General features: G+C 46.2%; 1 protein-coding gene across 1 annotated transcript in view; it reads left to right on the forward strand.

Moving 5' to 3' along the window:
* The first annotated feature begins 1,583 nt into the window (after positions 1–1,583).
* LOC129825457 (sodium/potassium/calcium exchanger 4-like) overlaps positions 1,584–13,131 on the forward strand; it is a 52,577-nt gene continuing 41,029 nt past the window's right edge. Inside the window, exons 1-2 of the mRNA XM_055885568.1 lie at positions 1,584–2,650; positions 6,950–7,066. Of these exons, the coding sequence (XP_055741543.1) occupies positions 2,494–2,650; positions 6,950–7,066 (274 nt within the window). The 5' untranslated portion in view covers positions 1,584–2,493. The remainder of the gene's footprint in view (positions 2,651–6,949; positions 7,067–13,131) is intronic.

Raw genomic sequence — 13,131 nt, forward strand, 5'->3', positions numbered from 1 at the left:
TGGGGACCCAAGCTGCAGCCTACAGGATGAAGACAAGACCTGAGGCCAGATTAAAAAGCCCTCCCTAATGACAAAGACGCCTTCTATCCACACGACCAGCCGACACAGGCCCATCAGTAAGCATCAATGGTACTGCAGTACATCCCTAACTGCACAGTGAGTGAGGTATGGAGGTCGTTTTTAACAAACTGGTGACCTGTCCTGACATAATGCAGGTCCACTGGAGATTATGAGGCAAGTGCCCTGACCTCTATATCCTCCTTGGTGTTTTTTTGCTAGGTGGGCGGACCTGGCGGAAGATGACTGGCTGGTTTTCTGACAGGCTGATTTCTGACAGGCTGGTTTTCCGAAAGGCAGTTTTTTTTGTCAGGCTGCTTTTTTGACAGGCTGCTTACTGACTTATCAACCTGCACCCTGCAGATTGGTGCGTGTGGCGTCTCCTCTCCTGCATGTTATCTTGTCAGTTAAGGTGACCTGGGGGGTTTGGAGCAATCTCTGTCCCACAGCACCTTCTCAGGGCTACGGTCTACAGCGGTCTATGTTGTGAGACAGGTGTGTGTTTGATTTGTAATGGTGGGTTACATTGGTGGCACTCAAGTATGTCATACTTCCTTAGTGGGAAAGTCATCAACATTTAATTGAACAAGGCAAGCTATTAAAAGTTCAACAATGGGAATGGAGTTAATTATTGCAGGAGAAGTCTATAAATATAACTGGTTAATAGACTGGTTAATAGGGGTGGCCTCTGCACACGACTGCTGCAGTGGAGATATGGAGATGCGGCCCCACGGAGCGAAACAAGCAGCAGAGCTGAGGGCCCATGCAGCAGTCACAGTCACAGTCACAGTGACACCACTGTATACCCGGTGGCACACACATAGGTGCAAGGAAGTAGAGCCACAGACACACGCATACACACAACCCTTTACATAGACTTTCTTCAAATGATTACATGTCACACATATTGACACCTCCATATATTTACATGGGAAGTAGGTGCACTAGGGCCACCTCTCGCACAAGGTGACAGCATAAGGTGATAACACGTCCACTGATAGATACCCGATAATGACTTGTCCTTACCTCAACCATCACAAAGGCACATAGCTAAAGCAGCTAACCATACTTTATATTCGTCATACTTCACTGGTATAGAACTATATACACAACACTGTATGAAATAGGCTACTTGACACTATTATTAAGCCTATTGAAATGTCAGTGTTAAAGTTTTCCTCCAGGCACTCAATTGTGCATTCTGATTTGCATGCATTCTTGCTCAGCAGGATAGAGCCATGTATAAGCCCCAAAGTCTAGACCAAATTTGGGGATTGTGAGAATATAATTCAAGGTGAGGACACAAACGGGTATATTGGTACCTCGGAGCTATGGGATCTTTCACCTCAATTTCATTGAGGTATATCAAACTGTGAATATCCCAGTGGACCAGGGTCAGACAGCTGTTAAAGGGTGGATGCTCAGGAAGGATGCAGACAGCTATTAGACTGCGTTTCTCCAATACTGCAGTATTCTAAGGGTCTGGGTATCTCTTTGGTAGCATGCTTGCCTCACCTCATCCGTACTGATCCAAACCTATTTTGCCTTAGCGGCAACCTGCGAATAATGTGTGGTCAAAGAAGAGGCGTTGTAGTTCAGAGTGGTCGATACCCGGCTGTCATGATGGTTCAGTTATTTTCAGTTCAGTTGTAACCGAGCTCTCTACGAGAGAATGATCTATTGTTGCAAACTATCACGTGTCTGCGCATGACACCCTCGGAAAAGTTGCAGTTGGCGGAATCCGGCGAAGTGTTATCATGTCCACCAAAGCCTGTACATGAAGACTACACCTGGAACGACGGAGTTAATGATTGTTTCGTCATCTGCGGGTCTATTCTTCTGCACTAGGAAGTTAAGGGGAGGTGCCACGACTTTGCTACCCGAATGTAACAATTAGGCGAACCTTGATGAAATCAGATTGGTTGCAATTAATATGCGGCGGCAGAAAGCAGTCGGGTGCGTGTATCCTAGTTCTGCGGCCACATCCAGTTAAATCATTTCACTGAAGAGGATGATTTAAATTGATATTCAGTAGTAGATTTTGTGCTACTTTGAAGGCAACCAGTGATATAATTCGTTTCAAATGCAATGGAAGCTTATTTGCTAAAATTTAAATGGCAGAATCTGGGATTTGCGAGGGAACGCTGAATTGATTGGAGACCATCGGAATTGCCCGCCCTGTGTCATTCATTACCTGTTGTGCAGGCACGGAATTTTCACGCGCTGTTCTAGCAACCCAACAGCTGAACAGCGTTGTCTCGGCGGCACATGCAAACTGTCCGCTCCACCACTTCCCATCTGCGCTCCGGGCACTTGAAACGAGGAACGCGTCCCGAGTATATTCTATGTGAAGCTGCGAAAACGGGTAATTCCTTCGGTCTCTCCCGTCTGCAGTGAGGCAAGGACGAAAAGTCACGGTTTGGCCGAGCTGCAGCCATGGACCAGGACGAGAACAAGAGCGTCTCGAAAAAGACTATAATTGCAAAGATTTTCAAAGTTCGCAAGAGGAGAGAGATGCTTTTCGTGCAAGTGTGTTTTCTCTGCAGTGTCCTCTTCATGGCGTGGAGCATGTCAGCGCTTCTGACAAAGACAGGTGAGTGTGAGCCGTGGAAACTGCTGATTAACGCGGGGCAGGGAGGACGAAGCGGAACAGCTGAGAATTCTGCAGTGTAATGTTGCACCCTATAACCAGCTAGCCATTAACTATATAGTCTACAGAGAATTGTATTTCGCCACGGTCATAAAAATACATTTTCAAGGACATGCAAGCGGAGCATTCAGTCCAAATCATTTATGGTGCGCCCCCCCAGTATTTCCATAGATATTTATCTCCATCAAACCGATGGAGAGATAAGATGGAACCACGGATAGTGCAGGGTTATTACTCTTAATTATTCAGTGCAAAATGCGTAACGATTGCTTTATACCAGTGTCGAGAGAAACTGCATTTAGTTTCATTGTCGACGCTGTAGCCTAGCTTATGCTTGTCTCGGCATTCTGCACGCTGTCATTACAGAATTCGCATGTACCTGTTAATTGTGAGGGAACCACACTGATATATTTTTGTTCCTCGTTTTCGAGTATGCGTCGGTCTGTCCATATGCCGCAGTGTGCGCAGGGGCAACGACACGTTTCTAAGAGAAGCGGCCACGGGGGCTAACACATTGACAAGCATGTAGCAGCCTACATCACCTCGGATGAATCATGGAACCCCACAAATATTTGAAAGTTGCTTATGTGTTGGTCGACATTTTGGTTTGAGCGTTGACATCCTATGGCAAAATGTGCCTGTGCCAGTCGCATCATCAGTCACCCAGCGGTTGAGAGAAAGGGAGCGAGTGAGCGTAGGTTTGTGGTAATGCTGGCATCATCGCGTCTCGCCTGGGGCTTCACACACCATTGCACACTGGCTCACCTTAATCACTCTCCAGCATCTTGCTCCCTGGTTCCGCAAGGAGTTGGAGAGATACGATTACGCAGAGGCCGTAGAAGATTACACTGTCGTTTGGGACATTGCTTAAACATGAGGAGTTCTCTCTGTGTGTCTCTCTCGATGGCTAATACATTATTCACAGTTGCTCAGAGGTGTGCTCTGTGTGAACTTAAGTTTCAGATGGCTTACCATGCATGATTTGTGTGTGTGACATGCCCAACAACCAAAGCACATGTACCCCCATGCAGGACTCACCTCAGGTGTGTGTGAACATTTACAGGCTCACAGAATCACATTTCCCCACACATTAGGATGATGTAGGTATACCTGAGCTGTCAAGGTGACACATCTGTAGATGTGCATTTGAGCAAGGCACTTAACCCTGATTTGCTCCAGGGGCACTGAACTACTACAGACCCTGTAAAACAACACGTCACTGCATCTATGCAGTGTATGTGACAATAAAACAGGAATAAAATAAGATGTGTGTTTTATCACACAGACAAGTATCCCTGTAAGTTGGCTTTTGAACAGAACATATGTATGACTAACAAGTCCCACTGATAAGAGCTCTGTCACTCAGACTGTCTTCCATCTTGTTCTGACACGAATGGAGATTTCACCCGAGATCAATTACCAATGGCTGTCAAAATCAGCCTAAAGTGTTTAGGCAGCCATGTTTAGGATGGACACAATAAGCTTGTAGCGCACACACCACGTAATCCTGCAATTTCAAAATGAATCTATTCACCTGACATATTTGCATTCAGAGTAATATTAACGTACACAGGGGAGACCAGCATAGAAGGCCATCCTCTCTGCCTGCAGGGATGAGCACAATCTGATTTGTTCTCAAAATTATTTCCTACCCAGTAGTAGAACATGTCCATCTGATGTCAATCACTCTGACCCTTGAACTCAGAAACGAATAAATCAGCACACTATGTGGTGTAGGCTTATGTCAGCGCTCACGGATATATTGGAATTTTTATTAATTACATTACAAACAACAAGAGGCTTAAAAGATGATTCTGGAATGAGCTCGTCCGCGTGATATCATCTCCAAAAGGCTCTCTGGGGACCAAAGTAAAGGCTTTGGTCAGTAATGGCTTGCCTTTATTTAGCGTTTAATCAAGGTTGCTGACGTGTGCCGTGATTGTTGGCCATAAGAGGTTATTTGATAAGGGGGCATTCTGTGTGAACGCCAACCATGTTGGGACATGGCACATGCTTGATCCTCACCTTTTGAAGGTGAGGCAGGTGTTTGATCAGAGAGCAATATAACCCCTCACCCCCCCTGTACTCACTTCCCCTATACTCATCCCTCACCTCCCCTGTACTCACTTCCCCTATACTCATCCCTCACCTCCCCTGTACTCACTTCCCCTATACTCATCCCTCACCTCCCCTGTACTCACTTCCCCTATACTCATCCCTCACCTCCCCTGTACTCACTTCCCCTATACTCATCCCTCACCTCCCCTGTACTCACCTCCCCTGTACTCTCATCCCTCACCTCCCCTGTACTCTCATCCCTCACCTCCCCTGTACTCACCTCCCCTGTACTCACATCCCCTGTACTCACCTCCCCTGTACTCATCCCTCACCTCCCCTGTACTCATCCCTCACCTCCCCTGTACTCACTTCCCCTATACTCATCCCTCACCTCCCCTGTACACACTTCCCCTATACTCATCCCTCACCTCCCCTGTACTCACCTCCCCTGTACTCATCCCTCACCTCCCCTATACTCATCCCTCACCTCCCCTGTACTCATCCCTCACCTCCCCTGTACTCACTTCCCCTATACTCATCCCTCACCTCCCCTATACTCATCCCTCACCTCCCCTGTACTCACTTCCCCTATACTCATCCCTCACCTCCCCTGTACTCACCTCCCCTATACTCATCCCTCACCTCCCCTATACTCATCCCTCACCTCCCCTATACTCATCCCTCACCTCCCCTATACTCATCCCTCACCTCCCCTGTACTCACTTCCCCTATACTCATCCCTCACCTCCCCTGTACTCACTTCCCCTATACTCATCCCTCACTTCCCCTGTACTCATCCCTCACCTCCCCTGTACTCACCCCCCCCCCCCCTCGAACTCATCTGAATGCACTCCATGTTCCTCTCATTCTTGAACCACCATCAGAATAATAACCAGGCATTCATCATGACATACTATGTCTCTGTCCCCTCTCTGACTTGGAAGGGAGTACTCCAGGGTTGCTTATGTCTGGGACTAATGTAGTTCCAAGCTGAATGGACCAGATGGATGGGAATTGAGTGATGGACTACTTAAGGGTTATGCTTCTCTGTTCTGTCAAGGAGGGAGTCTCCATCTCTCATCTCCAGTCTGATTGGAGGAGGTGTATGTCTCCATGATGGACAAGGTAGAGTACGGCTGACTGTGGTTACAGAGCTAGGGCCAGGCCCCGGTCTGACAGGTGTGTGTGTGTGATGGAGAGGTGGCTGGGACATCAGGGCAGAGGGGAGCCGCTCGTGGCAGAGATTGATAGGCATCCTTGGTCCGTCTCCCTTACCAGCTGATTGGACCAAGTTGCAGGATGATTTCGCCCTCTATTTCTCTCCCTCTCTCTCGCAGCATAGTGCAGTCAAAGGTAGCTAGATGCTCCTCTGCTTGGCTAACGTCTTTGTATTCTGCCTCAAGACAGCAAATTAGTTTGGGGTTTTTAAGCCCCTTTCTCTGTAACCTAGCTTGTTTTGTCTTGCAATTTCCATGGATTCATCTTGAGGCTTTTATCTCCAATGGAATTCAGACGTTGTAACGCATCTTAATTGTCTTACCTCAAAGCTTAAGTCTGGTTGGTCTGTTCTGTTCTTTCAAAGACTTGACCAAAAGTCATTACCCAAAGGGAAAGGTTACTTAGTCATTTGGTTAGGACTGTAATCATTTTGTGTTGGTGGTTGAAATCAGTGAGCCTATAATCTAACTGGAGTCAAACACTGAAAGCCTGCAAATCTGGGTGTTTTGCTCATTTAAAATGTCATTCAAAAGCTCCTGAAAACCTTTGAGAAATGACTGATCAAAAGCCACAAGCGTCGGAAGTTGGCCGTGTGTATGGGTGATTTGCATCCAGTAATCAGGAATTAAACAGTTCTCATTTGGTATTCATCCCATTTAAAACCCTTTGACACATTCAAACCTGAATGGAAGAGGGAAATGAACAAAATCCACTCCATCCAACAATGTGATTAATTATCAAGTGTGGTAGAAATGCATATGCATTTTGTTTAAAATCTATCAGTTAAGCATTTAAAGATATACGTTAAGATGGTTGACATGATTTGTGAATGCTTCAGTGAATTTTGAGCACCTTTTTCACAGAAACATTGGTTATGTTCGGTTCAGTGTTTCCTCAGCTTCTTTGTAACATGGTTTTTGATGAGCAAGGATACCATCCTTTTTTTAATCCTTTTTTTTCTTCCAGGCCATGGAATGATCCTGGAGAATGGACACGAGAAGCACGAACATTGGGGAAGGAGGCTCATGGGACATGAACCCGACAACGACAATGAGACAGAGTGGAAGAACTGCACAGAGCCAGGTATGCTCCATCACTGGAGAAAACTACTGTCATTGTTCTAAATGAGTTGGTCTTCTATTGGGTGACATTGGCCTTAGTTTTGTATTTATTATTTGAAAATCAAATTTATTTAGACATCAGCCGATGTCACAAAATGCTGTACAGAAACCCAGCCTAAAACCTCAAACAGCAAGCAATGCAGATGTAGAAGCACGGTGGCTAGGAAAAACTCCCTAGAAAGGCCAGAACCTAGGAAGAAACCTAGAGAAGAACCAGGCTCTGAGGGGTGGCCAGTCCTCTTCTGGCTGTGCCGGGTGGAGATTGTAACAGAACATGGCCAAGATGTTCATAGATGACCAGCAGGGTCAGATAATAATAATCACAGTGGTTGTAGGGAGTGCAACAAGACAGCACCTTAGGAGTAAAGGTCAGTTGGCTTTTCATAGCCGATCAGTCAGAGTTAGAGACAGCAGGTGCGGTAAGAGAGCGAGTCCAAAACAGCAGGTTCGGGACAAGGTAGCACGTCCAGTGAACATGGTTCCATAGCCGTAGGCAGAACAGTTGAAACTGAAGCAGCAGCATGACCAGGTGGACTGGGGACAGCAAGGAGTCATCAGGCCAGGTAGTCCTGAGGCATGGTCCTAGGGCTCAGGTCCTCCGAGAGAGAAAAAGGAGAGAATTAGAGGGAGCATACTTAAAGTCACACTGGATAAGACACGAGAAATACTCCAGATATAACAGACTGACCCTAGCACCCCGACACATAAACTATTGCAGCATAAATACTGGATGCTGAGACAGGCGGGGTCGGGAGACACTGTGTACCTGTCCGACGATACCCCCGGACAGGGCCAAACAGGCAGGATATAACCCCACCCACTTTGCCAAAGAACAGCCCCCACACCACTAGAGGGATATCTTCAACCACCAACTTACCATCCTGAGACAAGGCCGAGTATAGCCCACAAAGATCTCCCCCACGGCATGAACCCGAGGGGGGTGCCAACCTGGACAGGAAGATCACGTCAGTGACTCAACCCACTCAACTGATGCACCCCTCCTAGGAACAGCATGGAAGAGCACCAGTAGGCCAGTGACTCAGCCCCTGTAATAGGGTTAGAGGCAGAGAATCCCAGTGGAGAGAGGGGAACCGGCCAGGCAGAGACTGCAAGGGAGGTTCGTCGCTCCAGTGCTTTTCCGTTCACCTTCACACCCCTGGGCCAGACTACACTCAATCATAAGACCTAATGCCTACTGAAGAGATGAGTCTTCAATAAAGACTTAAAGGTTGAGATCGAGTCTGCGTCTTTGACATGGATAGGCAGACCATTCCATAAAAATGTAGCTCAATTGGAGAAAACCCTGCCTCAAGCTGTTTGCTTAGAAATTCTAGGGACAATGAGGTCTGCGTCTTGTGACCGTAGCGTACGTGTAGGTATGTACAGCAGGACCAAATCGGAGAGATAGGTAGGAGAAAGCCCATGTAATGCTTTGTAGGTTAGCAGTAAAACCTTAATCACCCCTAGCCTTAACAGGAAGCCAGTGTAGAGAGGATAGCACTGGAGTAATATGATCACATTTTTGGGTTCTAGTTAAGATTCTAGCAGCCGTGTTTAGCACTAACTGAAGTTTATTTAGTGATTTATCCAGGTAGCCGGAGAGTAGCCCATTGCAGTAGTCTAATCTAGAAATGACAAAAGCATGGATACATTTTTCTATATCATTTTTGGACAGAAAGTTTCTTAATTTTGCAACGTTACGAAGATGGGAAAAAAGCTGTCCTTGAAATATTCTTTATGTTTGTTAAAAGAGAGATCAGGGTCCAGAGTAACGCCAAGGTCCTTTTTAAGTTTTATTTGAGACGAGAAGAAAACTGATCAGTGTTTTATATTTTCACACTAATCAATGAAATGTATTTTTTATCAGCAGTACTTTAGATACTCAGCCTAAACCCCCAAAGAGTAACTGATCAGTGTTCTATTTAAAACACTGATCAGGGTTTATTGGTCAGAGGTTTTCTTCAGGTCCATTGACCTGCTCTCTGCATTGTTTAGTTTTGCTCCAAGGCCATTAAAACATTTGCATTGCAATACACACTAAAATACCAATTCTACGTTCAGGTGTTGATTATGTTAGAGCAGCCTTGGTCCTCCTAGGAATTAGATATTTTTGTGTAGTACACAGAAGAAACCACTGACATTGCTGAAAGGAGGTTCCACATTTGACTTGATAAATTGTGATGAATGCTCAGGTGTGCCTGAATTCTCATTGTTTTAACAGTACACTGGTAACGACAACTATGTATATAATTTAAATGGATATCGTTTGTATGAGCAGACTCAAGCTTCTGTTCCACTGTGATATTGTTGTGATTCCAATCCTTAAAACTTCTTAACATGTTATATGACTTTATTGGAAGTTGTCCCTTAAACACTCAGAGGGTGACACAAGGTAACAGACACTTTGGAAGGTAATGGACTGGCTATATATAGCTCCTTTGTGACATGTTTGACCCAATGGAGATTGACAGTTTCTCATTACTGTCCACAAAGAGCACAGCTGTTTGAGGGCCTCACTGGAAGTGTTGGGGTTTGAAACATCCTAAGAGGAAGTTTGGTTTGTGTTCAAGTAAAGCCTCCATAAACAGAATGAGTTAACACTTTTACTCTACAAATGTATTTTGTAGAGTTCATTTTTGTTGTATTACTCTCAAAGTATGTTGGATTTACATTGTCAAGTGCATAGATTTTTTTATTTTTTTTGTTAACTTTATTTAAACGCAGTAGGGTCCTTTTGAGAAGAGTGCCAGTTGACAAGATTATGAGCTGGAAATCGTACTACTTCTAATCCCGAGGGGGATTACCTTTATTCTCATCCAAGGCCTTCTTGCCCACTGCAGACAGACTGCCCCATTCATTCCTCCTCTCCTCTTTTGTTCTGATTCTCCTGGCTGATGATATGTCTTTCTAATATAAAAACCATGCTCATTGGACAGTCTGGTTGTGTTTCCAGAAATGGGCTCTCAAAGTGTGACCGGGACGACCACGTAGCATCCTGGCATCTCCCCCTCGGCCCCCTGGGACAGAGCAGGGAGAGTTGGGTTGGGGATGGCACCAGGGTAAACTGGATGGTTGAGAATTATTATTATCCAAGGCCTTTTTCCTTTTTTTATGCTGTGTGTAATTAGGCCAATGTTATTGTCTTCCACTTGCTTTGGTCTTCTCTCTCTTCATCATCATCTCTATGCTCAGTAGGAGAAAGTCCTTACCTGGGTTTACCAGAGGTGCTAATGTTGATCGGAGGCGGAGGACGCTCGATGAAGACCATTATCGTAAATTAGGTTTATTGGGCGTTTAGCAATATTAAGTTCTTAGAAATTGATGTTATTAAAAAAAGCTAAGAATTATGTTGCTGGTACACTAGACTATGAAACACAGGCATCAAATTAAAACAATGTATGATATTTGACTTTATTCACAGTATCATATGTACTGGAATGCTTCTGTATTTTATTTGAGTCATCATTACCCCCTTATCTAATTAAAATGTGTGTTTAGAGATCTCAATTCCCCTTTGACTGGCCCAATGATGAATGGGAACTGTAGTTCTGCTCTAACTAGTTCTGCTGGAACTGTAGTTCTGTTGGAGCTAGCTCTAACTGTAGTTCTGCTCTAACTAGCTCTGCTGGAGCTCTAACTGTATTTCTGCTCTAACTGTAGTTCTGCTCTAACTGTAGTTCTGCTCTAACTGTAGTTCTGCTCTAACTGTAGTTCTGCTCTAACTGTAGTTCTGCTCTAACTGTAGTTCTGCTCTAACTGTAGCTCTGCTGGAACTGTAGCTCTGCTGGAACTGTAGCTCTGCTGGAACTGTAGCTCTGCTGTAGTTGTAACTAGTTCTGCTGGAACTGTAGCTCTGCTGGAACTGTAGCTCTGCTGGAACTGTAGCTCTGCTGTAGTTGTAACCAGTTCTGCTGGAACTGTAGCTCTGCTGGAACTGTAGCTCTGCTAGAGTTGTAACTAGTTCTGCTGGAACTGTAGCTCTGCTGTAGTTGTAACTAGTTCTGCTGGAACTGTAGCTCTGCTGGAACTGTAGCTCTGCTGGAACTGTAGCTCTGCTGGAACTGTAGCTCTGCCTAATTTGACAGAATATATTAATACTGAGTGAAAGCAGTTTTGTTTTATTGCAACAATTGAGTGTTTTATTAGCCCCTACAGGTGGAAGTGAACCAAATTGGCGAGTGAACAACTTGCTTTTGAATTATACTTTGTTACAGGCACTTACTCGATTGCAAGGTTAAATCATAGGAGGAATACATTGACTTATTCCAGTAGCATAATGAATATGCTTATGGTGTATCAGAACAGAACGCTAAAAAGCTAAGTGAAACTGAACCATAAAGTAAAGGTTTTAGTATAGCCTTGTTTGTAGTATGTAATAATGATTACAGTGGTTTTAGATACTCCATCACACTAATCTGCAGGACAGAGGTGGAGGTGTGTGTGTACATGTTGCATGATTTGGCAGGGGTGATATGGGAAGGTGAGTCACTGCCCACAACTGAAACATCATGGCACTGGCAGCCTTAACTGCAGTGTTGGTGTGTGTCTGAGGGAGAGAGGGCTGGAGAAAGTGCGGTACATTGGAGGCTGTAATGTTGGGAAAATTGATTTAAGGGGCGAAGGTTGGGCAGATGTGGAGCGAGCGGGTGACCCGTTAGAAACGGTAGCCTGCCGGTTGTTGCAGCCCGCCCTGCTCTCCAGCCCGCCCTGCTCTCCAGCCCACCATCCCTGCTTGCCGTCTTTTGGTGGCGAGTCAAGCAGGTTAGTCAACTCTGGGGAAACACCAGAAGGAAGCATTTTAAAAGGGGAATTACACAAGCAGGGGATGATGCTGCTGCAGCTTCCGCATAATGGAACATGACCTTCCTTCCGCTTTCTCGCTTGCATGCCAACGGGAAGAGCTATACAGGGCCCTGTTCATTTGGCACCAAATGGATGATATGGGTCCAACAGGAAACGGGCATTTCCGTTTTCCATTGCAAAATGTTTTTAAAACGTTGCAGGCACTAAATGAACAGAACCCAGTAGAATGGGTGGGTGAGTGACTGTCCTGTGCTGCCCAGAACCCAGTAGAATGGGTGGGTGAGTGACTGTCCTGTGCTGCCCAGAACCCAGTAGAATGGGTGGGTGAGTGACTGTCCTGTGCTGCCCAGAACCCAGTAGAATGGGTGGGTGAGTGACTGTCCTGTGCTGCCCAGAACCCAGTAGAATGGGTGGGTGAGTGACTGTCCTGTGCTGCCCAGAACCCAGTAGAATGGGTGGGTGAGTGACTGTCCTGTGCTGCCCAGAACCCAGTAGAATGGGTGGGTGAGTGACTGTCCTGTGCTGCCCAGAACCCAGTAGAATGGGTGGGTGAGTGACTGTCCTGTATTGCCCAGAACCCAGTAGAATGGGTGAGTGAGTGACTGTCCTGTGCTGCCCAGAACCCAGTAGAATGGGTGGGTGAGTGACTGTCCTGTACTGCCCAGAACCCAGTAGAATGGGTGAGTGAGTGACTGTCCTGTACTGCCCAGAACCCAGTAGAATGGGTGGGTGAGTGTCCTGTACTGCCCAGAACCCAGTAGAATGGGTGGGTGAGTGACTGTCCTGTACTGCCCAGAACCCAGTAGAATGGGTGGGTGAGTGTCCTGTACTGCCCAGAACCCAGTAGAATGGGTGGGTGAGTGTCCTGTACTGCCCAGAACCCAGTAGAATGGGTGGGTGAGTGTCCTGTACTGCCCAGAACCCAGTAGAATGGGTGGGTGAGTGACTGTCCTGTGCTGCCCAGAACCCAGTAGAATGGGTGGGTGAGTGACTGTCCTGTGCTGCCCAGAATCCAGTAGAATGGGTGGGTGAGTGACTGTCCTGTGCTGCCCAGAACCCAGTAGAATGGGTGGGTGAGTGACTGTCCTGTGCTGCCCAGAACCCAGTAGAATGGGTGAGTGAGTGACTGTCCTGTGCTGCTCAGAACCCAGTAGAATGGGTGGGTGAGTGACTGTCCTGTGCTGCCCAGAACCCAGTAGAATGGGTGGGTGAGTGTCCTGTACT

The sequence above is a fragment of the Salvelinus fontinalis genome, chromosome 27 (assembly GCF_029448725.1).
Source record: "Salvelinus fontinalis isolate EN_2023a chromosome 27, ASM2944872v1, whole genome shotgun sequence".
Lineage (NCBI taxonomy): Eukaryota > Metazoa > Chordata > Actinopteri > Salmoniformes > Salmonidae > Salvelinus > Salvelinus fontinalis.